The sequence below is a fragment of the Zootoca vivipara genome, chromosome 14 (assembly GCF_965207765.1).
Source record: "Zootoca vivipara chromosome 14, rZooViv2.hap1.1, whole genome shotgun sequence".
Classification (NCBI taxonomy): domain Eukaryota; kingdom Metazoa; phylum Chordata; class Lepidosauria; order Squamata; family Lacertidae; genus Zootoca; species Zootoca vivipara.
In genome coordinates, this window is record NC_142597.1 from 12050181 (window position 1) to 12074161 (window position 23981).

Below are 23981 nucleotides of genomic sequence, written 5' to 3' on the forward strand. Positions count from 1 at the left end.
CTGTGATGCAGTTAACTGAGCAGAATGGAAGACGATGGGCCAGAGGGTGTCGTGGGCGGATTTTGGCCCCGCACAGGGTGTCGCTGAAATTTGAAAGCCTGACATCCTCATTTGCTCATGCAACATTTACACATCTTCCTGCTAATAGTTCATTAATCCTGCGTTTTTCAGTGTGTTTCTCAGTCAATATCTAAACTCTGAAAAACCACTTTAAAAGGTTGGGGTGGACTGGGTGACAGAGTGATTCCATCCATTTTTAACTGTGCAAACCTAAATTTTTGGTATGCACTGCAACAAATTTCTGCCTCCATTTCTGGTATGCGCTGGTATCCCTGCCACAAAACACTGATCGGAGGCAAAGGCAGTTTCCCAAGGAAACTACAGGGAGGGAATGCAGGGAGAGAGTTCAAGGTGCTTGCCCAGGAGGGTATTTTGGGGATCAGGGTGGCTGGGAGGGATGGGGGAAAAAGCACCTGGAACCTGAACTGTTTCTGTGTTTGGGCGTGGTGGTCATTCCTGACGGATTCGGGCTGGGGCGTTGGTGTTCCATTTCATTTTTAGCAGTCTTCCACTATTGCCCTTCTTTGCACAAGTAAAAGAATTCAAACAGACTTTGGTGGGAAAGTGTGACAGTATGATGAAACTCTTCTAGTGTCAGAATCCCCCCCCCTCCGAAACTCCCAGTAGGAATGAACAGTTAACTACATTTCCCCGCTGCCTCTTCCGTCTCCAGTTTCAGCTGCCTAAGCAGGAAAGAAGTCACACTCAAGGAACAGCTAATGGGAAATGGAGCTGTGTTTGATAAAACACCACGTCTATTCAACTTAGTTCGTTGGAGTGGGGGGTGGGGGTGGGGGGAAGAAGTGAAAGAAGGAACCAAGAGGAGCAGCGAAGCGAACAAACGATGACACAGAAGTTCCAAGAGCCATAAAAACCCCACCAAGGTATCATTTGTGCAAAGTGACCTTTCTCACCAGAGGGACACATTTAAGAGATGAGGATAAAGAGGCCCGTGTGACTTTGAAAGAGGCTCATAACGCAAAGATTTCACTCCAGCCCAGAAATCCTCTACGAGGTGGCAAAGTGGCCTTCGCAATGCAGGGAGCTGCCCCTTGCCACATATCTCAGAAAGCCAGAAGCGAAACAAATCAGCTCTCACGCTCACACTCTCTGTGTGTGCACAGAACACTTGCATTCCTCTTTCCACTCCTGCACCTAACCAGGGTCACAGCCACTTCCTCTCGTATTTTGTCAGTGCTTGGAAGGAACTAGTTTGGTTTAGTGACGTTTGGAAATATGTGAGCTACACCTGAAAGTAGGTCTCATGACTGCTGGGTGAACAAAATGTGAATTAAGTTCATTTTGGGGTATTCTAGTTGAAGGTGAACAAGAAATCATTCAAAGTTCTACCTCAAAATGAACTTAATTCACTCACTTCACTAATGTGGTTTTTTCTTTAGTCTCTTTGAACCTTTAAGCCTAAAGATAATTCTTGTTGGGGAAAATAAAATTAAACAGTTCACATTCCACTGTGGTGCGTTCTGTTGTTTTTCTTAGTCTTCTTACATATATTTTATACTTTAGCACAGCAGCTTGTAACCCTCTTGTGAATGCTGATTTTTAGTGGGGTTTGTGCTGAGGATTGTATGTACGGACAATAGCTGCCAGGTCTCCTGTATTCCCCGGGAAACCCCTGATTTTCCAGCCGTTTCCCGCTGGCAGCCCGGATTTAACCCCCCCGTAAATCCCCTGGATTCTTACTGGCCTGGGGAGGCTCCTTCTGTGCATGTCTGGAGTCTCTGGACATGCGCAGAAGCGATTTCTGGTGCTGCGGCCATTTTGGAAATGGGCAGAGCATGTGTAGAAGCGACTTCTGGTGCTGCTCTGCCCAGTTCCAAAATGGCTGCAGCGCGACTTCCGGTGCCGATCCCGGATTTTTCCATCTGGGAGTTGGCACCTATGGTACGGACTTGAACGATGAACTGAATGTGAATAGAAGCAGTTTGCTTTGCCAAAGGGTAAACATGAACTGGAATTAGTTCCTTTTTGGACATGTTGAACTAGAACTTTGCAAGCTCTGTACTTTGGCACCCAATGCCAGTCCTAAAGTAGGCCTGCTGAAATTAATGAAGCTAAATTAACGAAGCTAATTAATGAAGTCTATTAACTTCAGCGGGTTGACTCTGAGTAGGACTAGCCTTGGATGTAACCCTTTACCAGGACTCTCCCATTAACCTTGTATGCTGCACAGATCTGGCCCAATACATTTTTCTGCCTGAGGAATAACAAATAGTACCTGCAACCCCCAGTCAAGGTCCATAGGGTTGCATCCAATGTTAGTCCTACTCAGAGGAGACCATTGACATTGAAGGACACAACTGAGACCCACTCATTTCAATGGGGCTACTATGAGTAGAATTTGGTTGGCTACAACCCATACCATCTAAAAGCAGTCAAGCTACTTTCACACCTGAGACGATAAATCCCACAAGTATGTTCCCTGGCAGTAAAAACTAACTAACCATTTCCTGCCCTTTCATGACACCCCAGATCATTTGCCTGAGAAGGCTTCCTTATTCTGCCTAATGGTTAGAGCTGGCCCTGTTGCTGCTGCACACTGAGTGAGGCTGATATGGCTGTTCTAGTTCCCAAGCACCCAGAAGCTCTTGCAAAAGGGATCAGAAAGAGCTTGGCAAGAGGCTGGCCAATAGTTTATATTTTATTTTATTTTCATCTGGTACACGTTTATTGCACAGGTTGCTCAGGTAGTATACATGCACACTCCTCCAATTTTATCCTTACAATAACCCTGTGAAGTAGGTTAGGCTGAGAGATGGCAATTGACCCAAAGTCAATTGCCAGTGAACCTCATGGCTGAGTGAGATTCAATCCCAGGTCTCCCCAAGCCAGTCCAACGCTCTAACCACTATGCCACAAAACCTTTTGACCAACAGGCTCTCAGAGAATCAGGACAAGTGATCCCTAGAAGGAAATTATGCTTTTGCTTTTCTAGGATCTCTTATGAGCAAACACTCCCTTGGTTTTTAAAATGGAAAATGGAAAGGCTTGCAAACTTTGCCTTGTTATGGGGACATGGCTGTTATAAGCATGCTCATTTGCGAAATGTGGGGAGGCCACATGCCACTGAGAGAGCTCACAAGCTGCGCAATGACACTTATAGCATATCAGATAGGGTTCCCAATTGTTCCTATGTGTGTGCTGCTTGCCTTTGACGCCATTTAAATTTGGCTCCAAATGCTAGACGTGCTGCTATTGGCACTGGGTCTTTCAGATGTTTGGGACGCAACAACTGTGCTCCAAGGTACATAAATAAATGTGTGTCTGTGAGAGGAGATGGCTTGGTTGTGGAGATGATGATTGCTTGGTTGGTGTGCTATTTTTATAACTTGCAAAAACAAACAAACAAACAAACAAACCCAAATCAATAAAAATGTAAAATGCAAAAAGAAAGAAAGAAAGAGAAATATGAAATGATAAGCATGGAACAAACTTTGCTGAAATAGATAACTATAGATAGAACTTTTATTTCGGCTAATTTCAGGAATCTTTAAGGAACCACTTAAATAATAATTGAGCATCTGACAAAAGCGAACCTGTCAGTTAAAAGCTTCCATAAGGATTCCAAGTGAGTCAGGGCTATTAATATATAAAAGGTAAAGGGACCCCTGACCATTAGGTCCAGTTGTGACCGACTCTGGGGTTGCGCACTCATCTCACATTATTGGCCGAGGGAGCCAGCGTATAGCTTCCAGGTCATGTGGCCAGCATGACAAACCAGAGCAGCACATGGAAACGCCGTTTACCTTCCCGCTATAGTGGTTCCTATTTATCTACTTGCATTTTGACGTGCTTTCGAACTGCTAGGTTGGCAGGAGCTGGGACCAAGCAACGGGAGCTCACCCCGTCGCAGGGATTCGAACCGCCGACCTTCTGATCGGCAAGCCCTAGGCTCAGTGGTTTAACCACAGCGCCACCTGGGTTAAACCTTGGAACCTTGGACTTCTGTCCAAATCTGCAACGCATCAGAGGACATGGCTAAAATCCAAAGGCAGAATTCTGCAGAGAACAGGACTTTTACAAAAAAATGCACAGAGACTGGATGCTCAAATGCAGCCATTTCATTGCTGTCCCAACCAGCAGAAATCCCTACAGATCAGAGGGCAAAAAAAGATGTGAAAAAGCTGGATGCCCATTCCAATAACACTATCTCTGTGCCTGCTGCTTCCTTCCCAAGCACTTCTCTGTTAAGACTCCCACAGAACAACTTGTGCCTGCAACTTGTGCCTGCCAAAGCCCAGACCATTTGCAGAATTTCTGGGATTGGGAGAAAGCACCTACTTCAAATATTGGATTCATCTTTAGGAGACAGAATTCCCTATGGGAACAACACTGCACCATGTTTCAGCACTGCTTCCGGGGGCATTCTTGGGGTGGGGGATTATGGCTGCCCCCATAACTCTGTTCTCATGGAGTGGTCTGTCCAAACAAATAGCAAACTAGCTGTTGTTTCACATGGCAAAAGAGTGTTTTTATTCCTGTAAAGAAGAAGATATCTTGGAACACTTCATCTTTAACAGAACCCCTCGCTCCCACCCCCATTTGCTCGCTCCTACCCCCATTTGCTGATGTTCGCGGGGGAAATGAATGGTCCCATTAAATTAGGGGAGACTTTGGCTCCGCCATATTTTTGTTGTGGATCTCTACCCTGAGATACACTGACAATTGAACGAAAGGGATTTTCTGGCCTAGGAGTGTTGTGTATTAGACATTCCCCAGAGGAGGTGCTGAGCCATGAGTTACAACAGTCAGGGGAAAAAACCCACACGACAACAGTCCAGGAGTTAAATCAGAATGAGGGATGGATGGTTGCTCAGTAGCAGAAGGTGCCAGAAAAGCAGCTCCCTGGAGAAAGAGTTGGAAAAGCCACTTCCCCAAACTCTGAAGGCACTGCCTGCAACCCTGGAAGGCTACTGCCAGTCAGCATGAATAATACCAGGCATAGGCAAACTCGGCCCTCCAGATGTTTTGGGACTACAATTCCCATCATCCCTGACCACTGGTCCTGTTAGCTAGGGATGATGGGAGTTGTAGTCCCAAAACATCTGGAGGGCCGAGTTTGCCTATGACTGGATAATACCGAGCTAGATGAACCAAAAGGCGCCTGCTTCTTGGGAGAAAAGCAATGACAAACCTAGACAGCATCTTAAAAAGCAGAGACATCACCTTGCCGACAAAGGTCCGTATAGTTAAAGCTATGGTTTTCCCAGTAGTGATGTATGGAAGTGAGAGCTGGACCATAAAGAAGGCTGATCGCCAAAGAATTGATGCTTTTTAATTATGGTGCTGGAGGAGACTCTTGAGAGTCCCATGGACTGCAAGAAGATCAAACCTATTCATTCTGAAGGAAATCAGCCCTGAGTGCTCACTGGAAGGACAGATCCTGAAGCTGAGGCTCCAATACTTTGGCCACCTCATGAGAAGAGACGACTCCCTGGAAAAGACCCTGATGCTGGGAAAGATTGAAGGCACAAGGAGAAGGGAACGACAGAGGACGAGATGGTTGGACAGTGTTCTCAAAGCCACCAACATGAGTTTGACCAAACTGCGGGAGGCAGTGGAAGACAGGAGTGCCTGGCGTGCTATAGCCCATGGGGTCACGAAGAGTCGGACACGACTAAACAACTAAACAACAACAACAAAGATGAACCAAAACTCCCACTCAGTATCCTATGTTCCTAGAAGCACATTTTGAAAACTGACCTGCTACTTCTCAGGACATTAATTACTTTGGTAATAATGAGATGATACATGAGATCTACAGGGAGTGACTGTGTTTCCATCAACACTACCCAGGAGCCCAGTGCAATTAGTTATATCATACTTTCATCAAGTTCCATCCGTGTCCAAAGGTTTTCCAGCCTGGTGAAAAATATTCTGCAGCCCCACTGCCAAGCTGCAACAGCTTCTGGAAGTTGAATAATGGGGACGTAGGAAAACACCTGCATGGCCATATCAAGACTGCAGCGTGCAGCAAAGTAATGCCATGGCAACTTCAGGGTGTACCCCAAAATCCAGTCCTGCCAATTGACCCACCTTCAGAAGCATGTGAGTCAACCATCAGGGGGCTTTCAAAGAAACTAAGCCACATTTCTCCAGAGGGATCACATTTCTTAACAACTTGAAATGCTTTCCAGCGATATGGATATTGCCGTAGATTCGGACTCTAAAGCCCTACTGCTGAAACATTAGTGCTGCTGTTTGGCAAATCCTTGGCCAACCCAGAAACCGAGTGTTTGGAGCGCTGATCACTTTCTCCTGGGACATGAAAGCACTTGGCACCATGACTAGCCATGGGGGCTCCTTTCAGCAGCTGCGATTTGTTAATCCACAGTATAATGTGAATTAAATTAGGCTCTTCACACTTAACTAACCCTCAATCTGCATTCTTTTGTAACTCCTGAGGTTTCCGATGCAGCCAACAGCTAATCCCTTCAGCCCTAAACTTCTCCCAGCTGCTGGCTCATAGCTGTTATGGAGGGATTCCAACAATTCGGGGCCAGTAAACTTAATCCTAAAGCTGTTAGGCTCTTCTAAAATAACGAGACCCACCAATTTAAAGCTGTTAGCCTTAATTAACAGGAAAGGAGGCATTCAGGTTACGTGCCGAAGCATAGGGCTTAGCGAGAAAGCCATGCTGCATTGCTTATTCCCCAGCTTCCTTGGGCTCTCTGGCCATGCCGATACTATTGTTAGGATCTTACAGATTATAGTATATAGAAAATACTGGCACTTACATCCTGTGTTAGGATGGACGGGCCAAGAGGATGTAACAGTTTTGCTCAGTTGGCATTAAGAGATGGGGGGTAATTTCACAAGGCAACTTGATCTAATTTACACTTTCAAAAAAAATAATAATTGCAGATCAAAATGAACCTGAAATTCGCATTCTCTGAATTTTGTATTGCAGTTGTCTAGCTACACAGTGTGCCCCAAAATGCATGCACCAGGGTAAGGAGTGCCTATAAATGCAGATATTTGTGGATATGACATACAGAAGTGCATCGTATTAAGGGAAATGGATTTGCAAAAGTGTGCCTATTAGGCAAAATTGCATACAGAAATTAGGAGAAAGTTGTAGTAAAATGCTAGTGAATTCTCATGAAGATCTAAATAGAAAATAAAAAAAATTGCAAACTGGTATGGAACTGTGGAGAACTTAAGAATGGAAAAATAACAGAGAGGCCAAAATTGGCAGTAATCATGATTGCCCAACAACCAAGATTTCAAAATGTACAGGAACTGAAAAGTTGCTGGTGTTATTGACTAAGTGTCTTTGTAGGGGGAGCAACGCCCTGTTGCAATGGGTACCATTGCTAGCATGCTATCTTCATATTGACATTTTGAGTCCAGCTGTGTCGGTGCATGGGCTGCACTGGTAATTATGTACCTCCATTTATAGCACACATATATGCAAGAACAATATTGGCCAAAGCAATATGTGAGGGATGAACGAAACCAGTCTTGACATGGCCTGTACCTCTTGCAGATGAGTAGACCAAAACACAAGGAATATAAGAACTTTCATTCATACTATTGGTCTATCTAGTTCAGTACTGTCTACACTGACAGGTGATGGCTCTGTAGGGTTTCAGGCAGCAATCTCTCCCAATCCCACCTGGAGATGCCGGGGATTGAACCTGGGGCCTTCTGCATGCAAGGCAGATGATCTACCACTGAGCTACAATGGATGGTCTTCTAGGCCAGACTAGGTTTTCAGTGGGCTACATGTCTATGCCTGACCTGGACACATTTCTCTCTGGAAATGGAAAGATGCTACCTTTGCAGCACCACATTTATTTCCATACAGTCCTTCCTACTCATGAATCAACTCATTGTTTAATCTAGCTCATTCTTGCTACCTTTGACTGGTAATGGGGTTCTCCAAGGCCTCAGGCAGGAGTCTTTCCGTGCCCTGCTATTTAAAATTTTTCTAACTAGAAGATTAATATTTTCTAACTGGGATCTTCTACAATCAAAGCATGTGCTCTGCTAACGAGCTACATATACATTTATGCTTAAAGGGCAGAAGGGTTGTTTGCTACAACAGGGTAAAGAATACATATCAATAGTAGGTATCGGGTAATTAACGGATGCAAATATATCACCCATCCCCCCCCTGCCCTTCATGCATAATACTAGAATGTAGGGAAACCTGGTGAAACTGATTAGAGGGATCATTAGCAGCAAGAGTTAATTGGAGCATCCAGATTTAGAGGCAATATGCACGCAAAAGGGATGGAATATCGCCACCGCAACCTTGCTTGCATGCTTCCAGAGGCATCTAGCTGGCCACTATTTTGTGCCAAATACTAGGATAGATGCACCTTGGTTCATCTCATGCTCACCCAGAATATCTAAACATGGTTCAGTGCCAGATCCAGTAAGTTAGAAAACCTGCATTCTGTTCCTAAATGCTCGTAGACTAGCTAGTGTGAAAAGGAAGTTTGACACATGGCGACCTGAGACCCTCTTCTTCACACGACATCATGTCTTCTTCTTCTTCTTTGGCGATCACTCAGAGCCGAGTAAGACTGTCTTCCATAAACACGGTTTTAACAGTGGGTCCGTAAGTGACTGTGGAGGCCAATTCTGGATCCACATGTCCTTCCACGGTGAGGACAGCTCTACAGCGAGAGCTGATCATGGTGAGGGTTTGCCATGCATGCCTTCCTTGCCCATTTCTCCCTTTCGTCCTGAGTTTGAGCATCTTCAAAGCCCATGTATTCCATGCCTGAGACCATGCTATTCAAAACAGGTTCTGGAGATGAGGCCTGGCTGCAGACTCCCTCCATCTTGCTAAAAGCTTGAGGACTTATTTATTTACAATGTAATTATAACCTGCCCTTCATTTGCAGTCTAGGTGAAAGGGGCATGCGTCTGTGTGCAAACGGAAAGCCGGGGATGTTGTGTGTTTGTGTGCCTGGGTGAAAGGAACCGTGGGGGGTGGACATGCATACTTGTGGTTCGGGCCCCAGCCATTGCTGGCATGCCACCCCCAACATGTTAAGACACCCCCCCAAAGTAATTTTAGAATTTTGGAATGTGATCTGAAAAACAACCCAATGTAAGGAAGGAGCCTTCAGAGCAACTTAAAAGGCTACTCAAAATGTGTAACCAATATGCTGAGAGCATTTCAGTGTTCTTAATCTACAAAAATGTATATGGCTGCCTCTAAGGATGGATTAGGTTATTAACTTTTTTTTTAGGTTTATTGGACTGAGAGCACAGAGTCAGCTCAGCATTTCTAGCAGTCTCATATATGCACGGTAATCGTCTTGGTTCCTGTTTATCCCAGTTTTGTCTCAGTCAGGCCTTTTTCTTCCTGGGTGTTTTTTAATTGCCTTGGTCCTAGGGCTATAAATCCAGGGAGAAGGGAACAATTTCCAGAATGCCAAGCAACGCTTTCGGCTCATAAAAAAAGGATTTGCCAGCCGCAGCCAGATTAACAATGGTATGGGAAGGGCCACATGCTGGGTCACTTTTGCAAAAGGATCAGACCGTTGCTAACATCATTGTCACCCTCCTTCATTTGTTAGAAAGTATTGACCATAGGAATTATTGCATTAGCACATTTGCTCCACAGAAATGTTTAGAGAGGGCCTTGTGCTCATGTACAATAATCGAGAGACACAGGGATGTGGTGATCAGAAGAAGCGTAGGCAGTGGTGGCTTGTGCCCACAGACACTGGTGGAGCAGAAAGCAGAGAGCCCAGCAGTAGGTAGAACCAGAGCCAATGGCAGGAAGGGCCAACTAATGCTACTTTTGCCCTCATCTCCCTGCTGAGTTCTACAACAGCAGCACAGAGACTACGGCAGAGGAAGCTGAAAGCCAGGGCCACTCCCTGTAATATATAAGAAAGAAGCTAGGCAGGTGGGGACTGCCTGGAATTGGTGGAGCAATGCCCCATGTGCCCTAGCAGACCACTCACCACTGAGGACAGGGTTGTTGAGCTACCACTGGCCATTGGCTATGCTGGCTGATGTGATTTGAGTTGGGTGTCCAACAACATCTGGGGTGCTACAAGTTCCCCACCCCCAAACTAAAAAATCAGGACCAAACCAGATGTGATGTTGTCATGTAGTTTGCCCTCTTTTTTGTTTGTTTGTTTAACAAATAGGCAATGCAGGCCCCCTCCCCCAAGAACCAGAATGGGACCATGGCTTCGGGGGGGGTATTTAACCCTTTGCACATGTCATGGTCCCAATCAGAATCCCCCACTCCATGCTGGTGGTTCACAACAAAGGGAAAGCTCTTGTTGTCAACAATGAGAGCTTTCCTTATATTGCAAATCCTGGTTTGTTCTTGCTAACCATTGTCGCTAGAGTTTTGATGACGTGGGATTGCTGACAGCCATAGCAACAGAATACACACGATATACAATTAAAAACAACATGGATAAAAGGATCAGTCATATGACTATGATTATCGTTTAAAAGGTAGCCTTAGTCTCATTGCACCCTCGGTGAATCTGGCAACTTTTGGCCTCAGTTGGGCGGCCTGGGATAGTTAGAAGTAGTGGTGTAATGAGATCGAGCCGCAAGTCTTTGTAGAGGGGACATGTGAAGGAGACTGTGTTAGTCTGAGGCTATTGTAAATCATAATGGATAGTGTTGCAGGTATAATTATAATGGAGTGAAATTTTGCTCAATGGTTTTTTCAATGGCTAAGATTGCAATATATAAATATCCCCATAATTGTAATGTAACACAGATATACTTTTTCTGGCATCTTAAAACACAACTTGCAGTTATGTTTTCAGCTTCTCTGCAATCTTTCCCACTTGCACCCCCACCCTCAAATGAAAGCTGAGATTCGCCTAATTTTAGCAGCTGGTGCTTTCTGAAAAAAATATCTATCTAGAATCAAGAGAATTGGAAAGACTGCATAAATATGAAATATCCCTGGTATGAGAACCTGATCATGCAAGCTCAATATTTGCTTTCCTTTCCCTAAACAAAACAAAAATAATTCGACTCTCTGCAAAGAGTTTGAGAAGTATAGGCTGGGGGCACCTATTTTTCCACGGTGAAAAATACCTTGGTCATATTTTCTGTGATTTACAAGAATTGATGCCTCTTTATGTGGTCAGTTATACTTGGATTAAAATAAGTGGGTTCATTTTTTACTGTGTTTTGTTTGTGCCAGCTTTTTCAAACCTGGTGCCTTCCAGATGTTTTGGACCCCAACTCCTACCAGTTACAGCAAGCACGCCCAATGGCCAGAGGGGATTGGAGTTGTAGTCCAACAACATCTGGAGGGCACAGGTTGCATAACACTTGTCTACACAAACACAGGAATATAGGAACAGAGGAAGCTGCCTTATATTGAGTCAGAACATTGGCCTATCCTGACTGGTATGGTTCTCCAGGGTTTCAGAAAGAAGCCTTTCTCAGTCTTACCTGGAGATGCCAGGGATTGAATCTGGGGACTTTTGCATGGACAGCATGGGATCTGCTGCTGAACATTGTGTCACCTCTGACAAAAACAGGTAGAAACACAAAAGGAAGAGTGAAAGGGCTTCATGCATGAGTATAAGGCTTCTACACATCTCATCTTAATAAGCTGAGATATGATCATCAGAACTGGGCCTAGTGAGCATGGAGAGATCTGGTTTTACCATGTTCCAGAGACTAGGGTTGCCAGACTCAATAGAGGACAGGACTTCTGTGCCTTTAATTGCCCTGCTCTCTTTTGAGTCTGGAAACCTTAAAGAGAAACCAGCAGACCCTTTGTTTAATTTCCAAGCAAAGGGTCTGCTGGTTTCTCTTTAAGGTTTCCAGACTCAAGAGAGAGCAGGGCAATTGAAGGCACAGAAGTCCTGTCCTCTGTTGAGTCTGGCAACCCTACCAGAGACTCTGAACTTGAAAGAGACCCAGAATTACCCTAAGAATCTAACCTTGGCCTCTGAGTAAAAGAATAACGAGGGCTTAAAAGTCACTGGCTCAAATGTTAGTAGCCCAAGGGCTTCACCAGGATCTACTGGGTGCCACGCAGGTACGTATCCCAGTCGCTGAGAGTCTACAGCTGTCTTTTATAGGCTTGTATCTTTTACAGTTCTCCAAGGAGAGCATTAACTTGGGAATGCAGCAGAGTCTCCTTTCAGCTGGCCAGTCTCCAGCTCCCCTCCTCTGAGCCGTTTCCTCTCAGGCAATGTAAATGCCAACCTAAGAAATATTTCCTGCTCATGCCAAGGGTCTGGAAAGAAACTGCTTCTGGGGCTCCAAGGCTGTACTTAAAAAGAAAAGGGAGGAAGAAAGTGTGGCCGGCTGTTTCACAGAGTTGGGGGTGGGGATCGGAGGAATTAATTGCCTTTGAATCTCTCTCAAGCTATTTGTGAATGTGTGTGAATGTTGTTCACATGGGGCAGAATGGCTTAGAGCGAACGTATGTACTATTTTGGTTTTGCGGACTGTTCAGAACAATTATGCACATTTGATTCATTTGCTGATTTTGTCTATACAGTGGTACCTCAGGTTACAAACGTTTCAGGTTACAAACACCTCGGGTTACAAACTCGGCTAACCCGGAAGTAGTACCCTGGGTTGTGAACTTTGCCCCGGGATGAGAACGGAAATCATGTGCCGGACGTGGGAGGCCCCATTAGCAAAAGTGCGCCTCAGGTTAAGAACGGTTTTGGGTTAAGAACGGACCTCTGGAATGAATTAAGTTCATAACCCAAAGTACTACTGTATTATGATCATTTTTTTAAATTTTCATTAATTTAAAGTCTGGTTTTATTTTTTTTATTTCAGGAATTTTTGTACCATCAGGGTTTTTTTAATATAAAAAATCAGCAATATATAAATCAATGGGGCCTTCAACAAAATGTTGCAGAACAGAGTACTCCCGTTCAGGGTTCCAGACATCCAACAATGCCCTCTTCTAAGACCACACATGCCGTTCCCACCCTACCAATAGCTGGTCATCAGTCAACACTGCTTAGTATTCATTGGGGTGCTTTTGAGTGTCTCTCCCTTAGGGTCCCCCCCCCATTTTTAGGTCACCAAAACCTTTGGGTTCCTCCAAGCCAGCTGCTGGTATCCGTCCCCTGTTGGATGTGAATGGTGCCGATTTGGCTCCATAAGGACCCACATTTGCAGAGCTGAGTCCGCTATTCGTACATAGAGATCTAGTTCTTCTAAAAGCTTAGCAGTGTTTAGGGATGCCACTGAACTCCTCTGTGTCGATTTTGTTTGAGCTGCCTTGTGTACCTTTGTGTAAAGGCGGGGCACAAATTGATAAGTCACCCCAAGATAATCTCTAGTGGGGGAATTCTCCACATTTGAATTTCTCTCCAGAGTTGAGCTTCCAAATAACTCATTTCGTTTAGGGACCCATTCTTCTTTTGCTTTGATCGCTAGTCTTTCTCGGGGCTGTTGCATATGTGCCTTATATTTTGGCTTCAATTGCCTCCTGCTCATTCTCAACTCCCCTCTCCTTTCCATCTCAGCCACTTGTGTGCAGCGACAAACTATAGCACATGGACACACATGAAAGATTGGATTGCTGCAATGCACCCTAGATTAAACTGTATTCTAACTTATATTTTATTCAACTGTTTTTGTTTTTTGTTTTGTTTTGTTTTCAATGTTTTTACTGTATTTATATTCAGTGTTAGCCGCCCTGAGCCCGGTCTTGGCCGGGGAGGGCGGGGTATAAATAAAAACCTCCTCCTCCTCCTCCTCCTCCTCCTCCTCCTCCTCCTCCTCCTCCTCCTCCTCCTCCTCCTCCTCTTCTTCTTCTTCTTCTTCTTCTTCTTCTTCTTCTTCTTCTTCTTCTTCTTCTTCTTCTTCTTCTTCTTCTTCTTCTTCTTCTTCTTCTTCCTCTTCTTCTTCTTGGTATGAGGCCTTGTTGGCATATAACCCCTTTGATAATACTTCTGCACTGGTTGCTAATTTGCTACTGGGCCAAGTTCCAGGTATTACTGTTAGCATATGAAGTCTTGAACAAACTGGGACAAGTTTATTGCCTTACCCATATATTCCAATTCGACCGTTTCCATTGGTGGAACTGCCACATAATACCCAATCTACCCATTGTAAAAACTTGATCTCTTAATGTGGCAACCCTCTAATACCGTGTTTCTCCGAAAATAAGCCATAGTGATAGGCAGTTTAAACTTGTAGGTTAAACTGTACCACACTTAATAATAATAATAATAATAATAATAATAATAATAATAATAATAAAGGCACCCCCTGAAAATAAGCCACCGTGTTTTGTTTTTTTGAGGAAAAATAAATATAAGACGGTGTCTTATTTTTGGAGAAACACGGTATTAATATGAGGCAGTCACCTTCGCTGTACAGTCATACCTTGGTTCTTGAACTTAATCCGTTCCAGGAGTCCGTTCGGCTCCCAAAACTGTTCAAAAACCAAGGTGTGGCCTCCGATTGGCTGCAGGAGCTTCCTGCAGCCAATCAGAAGCTGCATTGAACATTCGGGTTCGCAAAACGGAAAAAATTACTTCCAGGTTTGCAGTGTTCAGGAGCCAAAACGTATGCGTACCAAGGCATTTGAGAACCAGGGTACGACTGTACTGTTTTTGATGCCTGCTAGAAACATTTTTGTCTAGACAAGCCTACCTAGATGTTTAGAAGGTTGATGTGAGGTTTTAATGTGTTTTTACTTCATTGCTGCTTTTAATTTTCTGAAACTTTCAAGGTTGTCAATTCTTCTTATTGATAATTTGATTGCTTTACCTTTTTCCCCTAAACCGCTTTGAAGTTGATGTTCTTTTTTCTTACAATCAAGCAGGATATAAATTTTACAAAACAAACAGTAAGATGGGAGCAGGGCCTAGCTTTCGGAGGGAACATGGAAATGGCAGACAGAAGGCTCCATAATGGGAATCTTCCTCAAAGGAGTCGTTTATATTGCCGGTCTAAAATAGCTGCTTCACTCTCTTACCCTCATTCTACATGTTTTGCATTCACACTGTGGATGTGGGAAAGGCAAAAGCCAATTTAAGCCTCATGTGTGAAAACTGCCTTAACAGTCTTTCAGTGCCAGTTTATATGGATCAAATAATAGGGAAGATGTTGAATTCTCTAGTATTAAAAATTTGCAGCAGATTTTTTTTTTTAGTGCAAGAAGTGGGGTCTGCTTTGGAAAGAGTCCTGTTCCAATCGGGAACCCCAATGTTAGGGAACCCCAACTGGTTCTGCAAAGTCTGAATAAATCTTACGAGTTTCCTCCTGTTGTACTGTTTTATGATGTTGATGTTTTATCTGCCTACAATTTTAATTTGGTATTTTTTTTAATAATTGGGCACTCGTGTTATTTTCTGTACATTTCCTGTGACCATGAGAGAAGGGCATCATGTAAATATTTATATGAATAAAAATAAAATAAACAGGTTGCTAGAGCCTATGAAGACTGCGCACTAAGGCTTTCTAAGCACTGTAAAAATGATGACAACCACATTGTCAACAACCTGAATGAGTATGTACTACATTTAGGTCCCCACCCCCAGGACTTCACAATCTTACAACTGTAGCAAAGCAGAATTGGTTTATTCTAGGGGTCTGTAATTTTTTTTTTAAAAAAATAAAACCCACCAGGTCCCTTACATGTAATAAAAGTGAGGGTGCTATCTCCTGTTTATTGACTAAATGTGGAGTTTTTAATCAATCAATTAAACTGTGACAAAGCAATAATTTTGGAGAATAAAAACATTGTTTTCATTGTTCTTTGATGCTGAGTGCATATATCCGAAAAGGCTCCCTGTGTGAGTGTAATGGTATATTGCATCTTCTATGGCAGTGCCTGCTATCTGCATTTTTATATTATTATATTTAAAACAATTATTAGGTTGTGTACACACACACACACACACACACACACACACAGCCCAATTAATTAGGGATTCCGTTTAGTGGCCTTTTAATCATAGAATTGTAGAGATGGAAGGTTTCTAATCAATTCAATTGATCAAATCTAATCAATCACCACTCTAAAAAACAACAACCCAGAGGTAAACACTGCCTGCAGATGTTATATCTGATCAATGAAAGTTGCAAATGTGCCATTAGCTAGGGAGGCAAGGATCAGTCTATTTCAAGTCATATCAGTTTCACGTGTATTCATTCATAAGTTTGTTTTGTTCTATTTCCACATCAATTAGTAATTTAAAGAACGTACAAAAAGTGTATTAAAATATGCATCTGGTCACAAAAACACTATTTAAATACCCTAGTTTTTCTTGGGGGGGGGACAGCTGGCTTGGGCTTTATGCATTCTATAACATTTATTTCTAACTCATTTTGATTTGTGTTTTGGGCAGAGTATTATATTGCAAAAATTTAGGGATGGGGAAATTCCAAAGGAGAGACTTTGATCAAAAGGTGGTGGTGGGGGAGAGAATGTGTGTGTTCTGGGCGGCAGTGGTGGTGGGGGGGCAGAATTCTGTCTGGAATAGAGAGGAGAGAGGCATGTTGAAGCACATGCTCAGCGACCCCTTGTGTCCCAACTGGGTTCCCCTTATCAGAAGAAGTGGGTAGACTTAATTTCGCTTCATGGCAGAGGTGTTCTAACCCATTTTGATGTGCAGGAGCTTCTCATGAAAGCCCCTATAGGCAAACCCTCAGGAAGAATTTGCAGCCACACCCTCCCCCTCAGGCAGAGACAAATTTAGAGGAGCATGAGTGGTTTGGCTGCACTGGGCACGGAGCCTCTGGGGGTGCAGGGGGGGATGGCACAACTATGACTTAGAAAGGAGTGCAAGACTTGGGGGGGCACCAAATTTTGGTGTTGCACATGGCGCCACTGAAATTTGAGACCCCAAGATCTACTGCTGCCCCAAGAAGAGCCTGAAACTTTCATGCAGTTGTTGATCTACTTTGTATATAAATTTATATATGGTGCCTGCTCAGGGCTGGATTTAGGATTGATGAGGCCCTAAGCTACTGAAGGTAATGGGGCCCTTTATATGTCCGGATATCCTTTGTCAAAAACAAATTGTCGTTGTTTTTTGTGCTGAATATATGCTCTATGGTAATTTATGAAACTAAAGGTAAAGGTAAAGGGACCCCTGACCATTAGGTCCAGTCGTGACCGACTCTGGGGTTGCGGCGCTCATCTCGCGTTATTGGCCGAGGGAGCCGGTGTACAGCTTCCAGGTCATGTGGCCAGCATGACAAAGCCGCTTCTGGCGAACCAGAGCAGCACACGGAAACGCCGTTTACCTTCCCGCTGTAGCGGTACCTATTTATCTACTCGCACTGGCATGCTTTCAAACTGCTAGGTTGGCAGGAGCTGGGACCGAGCAACGGGAGCTCACCCCATCACGGGGATTCAAACCACCAACCTTCTGATCGGCAAGCCCTAGGCTCAGTGGTTTAACCCACAGCGCCACCCTAATGGACCTAATAGGTATCTAAAGCCATTTGCACATAACAAAATATGTATTTTATCAATTAATTGTTGAACTGAAATACAGTTAAGAAGAAGTATATTAATAGTGAAATACAATTAAGAAGTATATTTTGGGGGGCACCCCAAGAGAGTGGGGCCCTAAGCTATAGCTTGTTTAGCTTATACGTAAATCTGGCATTTCTCTCTCTCTCTCTCTCTCTCTCTCTCTCTCTCTCTCTCACACACACACACACACACACCACCACCACCACCAACAGCAAACAGCCATTCTAGTAGGCTGGCAAAGGGTAATGCAGCTGCCAGCATGCCAGACTTTGGCTGGGTGAGACCTGGGTTCAGTGGGTAATCTGTGGCCAGTCATTATCTGAGCATAGCCCACACCACAAGGCTATTATTAGGAGGGAGAAGTGAAATGCCCCTCACCTATGTATACCACCTTGAGCTCAGGTGCTGTAGCAAAGAATGTTATTGTTTCTGTTCTGAAAAAAAGAGGAAGACCTGGAGCTGTGATCCCATTCCATCCTTCCTCTGCTACACTGCTGCTTAATCGTCTCTTCCTTCTTTTGCCAGCCAAACTTTTATTAGGCATTACAAATATAGGCCATCATAAGACACCCATATATACATTTTTAAAATATATTCAAATTTTTAAAATATATACAAAGCAAGAGCCATATAAAAATGCAATGATGGGGATTTTCATTGAGGTTTCTTCCCGCTAACTGGCGCCATTCCCCACTCTAAGAGATACTATTGACAAAAGCTCAGCCACCCTTGCAGTTACTTCCGGGTTAATGTCAGAGCGTTAGAATCTAATATTTTCAATGGTCTTATGGGGGTCATGAATATCACTTCATTTACTGAAATCAAAAATGAAGCTTGGTAAGAAGAAAATATAGAATACCTCTAAAAATATAGAAAACTGAAGCGCCGCATTAGAATATTAACAACCTGAACATTTATCCCCTAAGCTGGCTGGCTCACCACATCACTTAGGCAGACTAACCCACTGGGTGAATTCTCTCTGACCAAGTTATATATAATTCCCCCCTCCCCATTTTACCATTTTAACAAGAAGAAGAGCAGTTGGGCTGAAACATGTTTGGCTTTCAACAAATTTCATTGCCATCTATTGGTCCTATTAGGTTGTTGATCAGGCACTGACCTGCCTGGTCAAGTCAATTTGTTTTTGTATTTCAATAATTTTGCCTATGTTGACTGTATCTTAATATTCTTATTTTGGATTAAAGTTGCACTTAACTTTTCTATACTATTTATAAGCTTTCTATATCTTTTATTCTCCAGCTTTGGCATCAGCATATTCTTGAGTAGGAAAATATCAGAAAGAACTATTGCCTGTTGCAGTCTCTTATGTAATATATGACTACGTTAATTTTTTAAAATGCACACTTAGAAGTGACAGAGATTAACAAGCCCTCACAAAGGTGAATGAGATTTGGTTTCTGAAGTAATTGAAAGGTTTCTAAAACTCCTACCCATTAATCCACTTGTGTAAGTAGATAATAAATGTGTGGGTCATGTTTTCCTTTTATCTGTTTACCACCCTCTGCTATGAGCAGAAACACAAAAGATGGTGGACTATTATATTCAGACATGGACCCTTATAGGTAAGCACCATTCTGAAATTAAGAGAATTTCCTCCTGCTGAAATTCCTGAATAAGCATAACACTCTGAAAAAGTGGAGTGTTGTTTAAAGAGTGCTTAAGCACTCCATTTCGTCGTGTTGGTGCTGGGGAGGGACTTTGCCTTTATGGGATGAACTTGGCAATTGGCATTCACAACAGCAGACCTAGCCAAAAAAGCAAAGCAGAACTCCTTCGACGTTGAGCAATGATACTTGACATACACTTCGCTCCAAATCACAAGATGATAACCTCCTCCTCCTCCCCCTAGTACAGTTTCACTTGGCATTTGGCAGTAATAGAGTTACCCTGTTTCTCATATTTTAAGACATACCCATAAAATAAGCCATAGCAGGAATTTTAAGCATTCAAGGAATATAAGCCATACCCCGAAAATAAGACATAGTGATAGGCACAGCAGCAATGCCGGCCGCGGCAGGAGGAGGAGGAAAAAAATAAGACATCCCTTGAAAATAAGCCATAGTGTGTTTTTTTGAGGAAAAAATAAATATAAGACATGTCTTATAATATGAGAAACACGGTACAAAGAGATTTTATGCTAGTGCCAAGTCTGATTCCATCCCAACCTCCTACAAAGTTGCCAACCCATTTGCAAGTGGCAAAATTGGGAGGAGGCCATTTTGGCAAAACGGGGGGAAGCCAGAAGCAATGTCTACTCAGGCATTGTGGCTGGTGGTCAGTGTTGGGTTTCCCCCCAGCTCACGGAACCCTTACAGCCAGGGCAGGAAGCCCTGCTCTCACATTGAATGGCTTCCAAGTGATGCCATGTGATGCACAGTTCCAAATCCAATCAGAGTGAAGGCAATTATTCCTGCCCTGCCGCCAACCCTAAGACCGAATTCCCACAGCCTACACCCAGTCCTCAAGGTCTCTCTATCAGGTCATTGGGATGCTATGAGTGGAATAGCACAATCAGTAAAGCATGAGACTCTTAATCTCAGGGTTGCGGGTTTGGGCCCCATATTGGGCAAAGCATTCCTGCATTAAAGGAAGTTGGACTACATGACGCTCGTGCTCCCTTCCAACTCTACGATTCTATGATTCCCAGGCCACACCCCTTTCCCATCGGCCATACCATCTCTCACTAGGTCCCACACCCCACCAGTCCTGCTCTACACGCCCCTTGAGTGCTTTTGCCATTCTAGAATATGTTATAATGCCTCTTCCTTACCTGGAATAAGAATTTAGGTGTGTGTGTGTGTGTGTGTGTGTGTGTGTGTGTGTGTGTGTGTTTATGTGTTCTCCTTTTTTGTGACTAATTTTATTAAGAAAGCACCCTGGAGGCCTTATGCTTAGAGCAGAATGGCAGGATACAAATATACATGTAAATAAAGGCATGCATGCAGAAGTACACATACACACACCACTTTTTCTTCTCTTTTCCTCCACTGAAAAGCTGAAAAGTTGCAGTTGGAATGTTTTAAAGGGGCAGCGGAGGGTGAGGGGAAGAGTTTAAGAGCACACTCACCTGTTGGGTTTCTTGATAAGGGGGAGGGGGCACAGTCTGTGTGGCCATCATTGTCAGAGCTGGCGCTGGGGAGACATGTTGCATCCTGGGGTTGATTCACATCTAGAACCTGTTGGTGGGAGAAAGTTCAGCTTGGGTTAAGGAACCGCAGAAGGAAGAGGAAAGAAGGAAGCATGACACACATGCAAAAAGCTCAGGAAGACAACAGACAGTGGTGTCGCGAGGTAATGACTGAAGTGTCTTTGTGTAGTAACATTTATGGTGAATATGATAAATTGTGTCTAAGTGCCCTCCTGCTCTCTCTGCTGAGTAAAGGTAAAGGTAAAGGGGCCCCTGACCTTCAGGTCCAGTCGTGTCTGACTCTGGGGTTGCGGCGCTCATCTCGCTCTATAGGCCGAGGGAGCCGGCGTTTGTCCGCAGACAGCTTCCGGGTCATGTGGCCAGCATGACAAAGCTGCTTCTGGAGAACCAGAACAGCGCATGGAAACACCGTTAACCTTCCAGCCAGAGCGGTCCCTATTTATCTACTTGCACTTTGACGTGATTTCAAACTGCTTGGTTGGCAGGAGCAGGGACCAAGCAAAGGGAGCTCACCCCGTTGCATGGATTCGAACCGCCGACCTTCTGATCAGCAAGCCCTAGACTCTGTGGTTTAACCCACAGCGCCACCTGGGTCCCTGTAAATTTGCCTGAAAGTCCTGCCCTGAGTGCCCCACTCTCAGCCACACCAAATTAACCCATCATGAAATGCCAGAGGAAGAAGAAAGAGAACAATATCAACATCTGGTGGCTCTTAGGAGGAGCTGACCCTTGGAAGGTATGCAAAACTCACGCAGCAAATGTTCTCTGCCTACCATCACGAGGACACGCCTACAGGTAACAGTCCAAATTTAATCTAATTTAAAAGATTTCTTCTGCAGGCACACATTTGTGAGGCGGTTCTCTGCCAACCATTCCATCATAACCACACACACACACACAATAAGAAGGAGCTGCACTGATGGGTCTGAAATGGCCAGAATGGCATGGGGAGAGGCTGCCCGCAAAGAGGTGCCTTCATAGAATGGTGTCCAAAGAACTTGTCCAGCAATGCCTCCAGGTGTATAGTACACATACGGAGAGGGAAGCAGGATTATACCTGCTGCCCTTGCTTCTGATGTTGCCATGCCCTGGAGAACATCTTCCTCAGACCTCCAAGCATTAGTTGGAAGGCCTGATGATGAACACTCATGTCAGGGGTAAAGATAAAGGGACCCCTGACAGTTAACTCCAGTCACGAACGACTCGGGGTTGTGGCGCTCATCTCACTTTACTGGCTGAGGGAGCTGGCATTTGTCCACAGACAGTTTTTCTGGGTCATGTGGCCAACATGACTAAGCCGCTTCTGGTGAAACCAGAACAGCGCACGGAAACACCATTTACCTTCCCGCTGGAACGGTACCTATTTATCTACTTGCACTTTGACGTGCTTTGGAACTGATAGGTTGGCAGAACCTGGGATGAAGCAACAGGAGCTCACTCCGTCGCGGGGATTTGAACCGCTGACCTTCCAATCGGCAAGCCCTAGGCTCAGTGGTTTAGACCATAGCACCACCTGCGTCCCTTTTCATGTCAGGGGTTAGGAATGGACAAATTTGTCAATTCAGCTCTCTAGTTTCTCATTTAGCCAGCATAGTGTAGTAGTTAAAAGCGGTGGACTCATAATCTGGTGAACTGGGTTCGCTTCCCTGCTCCTGCACATGCTGGGTGACCTTGGTCTAGTCACACTTCTCTGAAGTATCTCAGCCTCACTCACCTCACAGAGTGTTTGTTGTGGAGGAGGAAGGAATAGGAGATTGTTAGCCGCTTTGAGACTCCTTAAGGGGAGTGAAAGGCAGGATATCAAGTCCAAACTCTTCTTCTTTCACACAGAAACCAAATATTTTTTGATCTCATCTGGATCAGAACAAATTCAACATTCCTAAGGATAAATTCACACTTGATGTATTGATTACAGGTTGAGTTTTCACATCACATGAGCCATATCTCTAATGGTGCAGCAATAAAACTGCTAGCACATTTATAAAGCTAAGCAGGGTCTGGTATGGTTTCAAATTGGATGGGGACCCATGTGATGAGATGCCTGCATGGCAGGGGGTGGACTAGATGATCTTTGGGGTCCTTGCCCAACTCTACAATTCTATGGTTCTACCTCAAATGCAAGGCTATTCAGCAAAAACAGTTTTCTTGTTCAGCTGTGAGTCACTGAGTGTGTACCATATAAGCAAGTGAAAAAAAAAACCAAAATATTTGGATGAGACCCACAAATTACTCATTCTGATCCTTTTTCAGCAGAATGACGGCAGAATAAAATATCAGGTCTTCATTGTCTTTCATCAACAAAGAAGAATTCTCGCTGGCTTCCAAGGTCTGTTCTAATTAATATCTAGGGTACCAAAACTCTTCAGATTATTCCCTTAAGACTCCATGTTAAATTATCTGCTCTTGCTGACTCAAAGTTTAATTTTAGCTGGTGTAGCTCTATGCCCTCTTTTGTTAAAAGTGGTGAAAGGTTCCTTATTTCCATACAGTCTCAGTCATGAACCCAGAACCTGAGCATGTCCATACATTCAGGGCAAACACATGTGGACTTCAAGTGGAGAAGGTATGCAAACCCATAATGTCCTCATGCACCTAAGCTCTACTTCAGACCTTCTACATTTGGCACTAAGCTTTGAAGGGGGATTCTAAGTGAGTTGAAGTCAACATGCTTAGAAGCCGTCCTGCAACGAGGAACCCTGGAACAGAGGGTTCCAGATCACTGGATGAATTCTAGACACATCCACAATCCACCTTCACATTGAATGCAAAGGTTCAGAGTGGAGACAGCATTTGTGTGGATGTTGGCGGATATTGACAAGCTGACCTCTGTGCCTGTACAGACTCCTTGTCCAGGTGCTATTACATCCTGGCTTCTTTCTTAGGGCATTTGGTCTTCAATCTGGATTTGGACTAGGCAGTCTTTCAAGCAGAAGACTCCTTCAAACACAGGACTGTTCTCTGACAGCTCTTCAGTAGAGAACTGTACTCCGCAAAGCAGGACATTTGGCTACCCTGTGGCACCATGATTCATGGGCTGCATTCTGCTTACCTTTTTCTGTTCTGATAATGGGAAGCAAGCTGCGCCAATGTATGGATGGAGAAAGAACTAATGCAGGATCAAGCCCTGGCAGATGTGGACTTCAGGGCTCAGGTAGCTTGGTAGCTAAATAAACCCTGCTTGTTAGAGGCAGTATGACTCTGAACACCACTTGCGGAGGGAAGCAGCAAGGGAGGGCTGGCATTCATTCCTTGCTTCCCAGAGGGCGTTTAGTACAAGGAATAGGATGATGCATGTGATGGATCTATGGT

General features: G+C 44.2%; 1 protein-coding gene across 6 annotated transcripts in view; it reads right to left on the minus strand.

Moving 5' to 3' along the window:
• Nucleotides 1-23981, minus strand: part of PKNOX2 (PBX/knotted 1 homeobox 2) — a 411946-nt gene that overhangs the window by 120952 nt on the left and 267013 nt on the right. For 5 of the 6 annotated variants that reach the window (XM_088658020.1, XM_088658019.1, XM_088658018.1 and 2 more), the window contains one exon: nt 20592-20700. The exons of the other annotated variant lie outside the window; for it this stretch is intronic. In XM_088658020.1, coding sequence (XP_088514146.1) covers nt 20592-20675 — 84 coding nt within the window. In that variant the 5' untranslated portion in view covers nt 20676-20700. The remainder of the gene's footprint in view (nt 1-20591; nt 20701-23981) is intronic. 6 annotated transcript variants of the gene reach the window in all.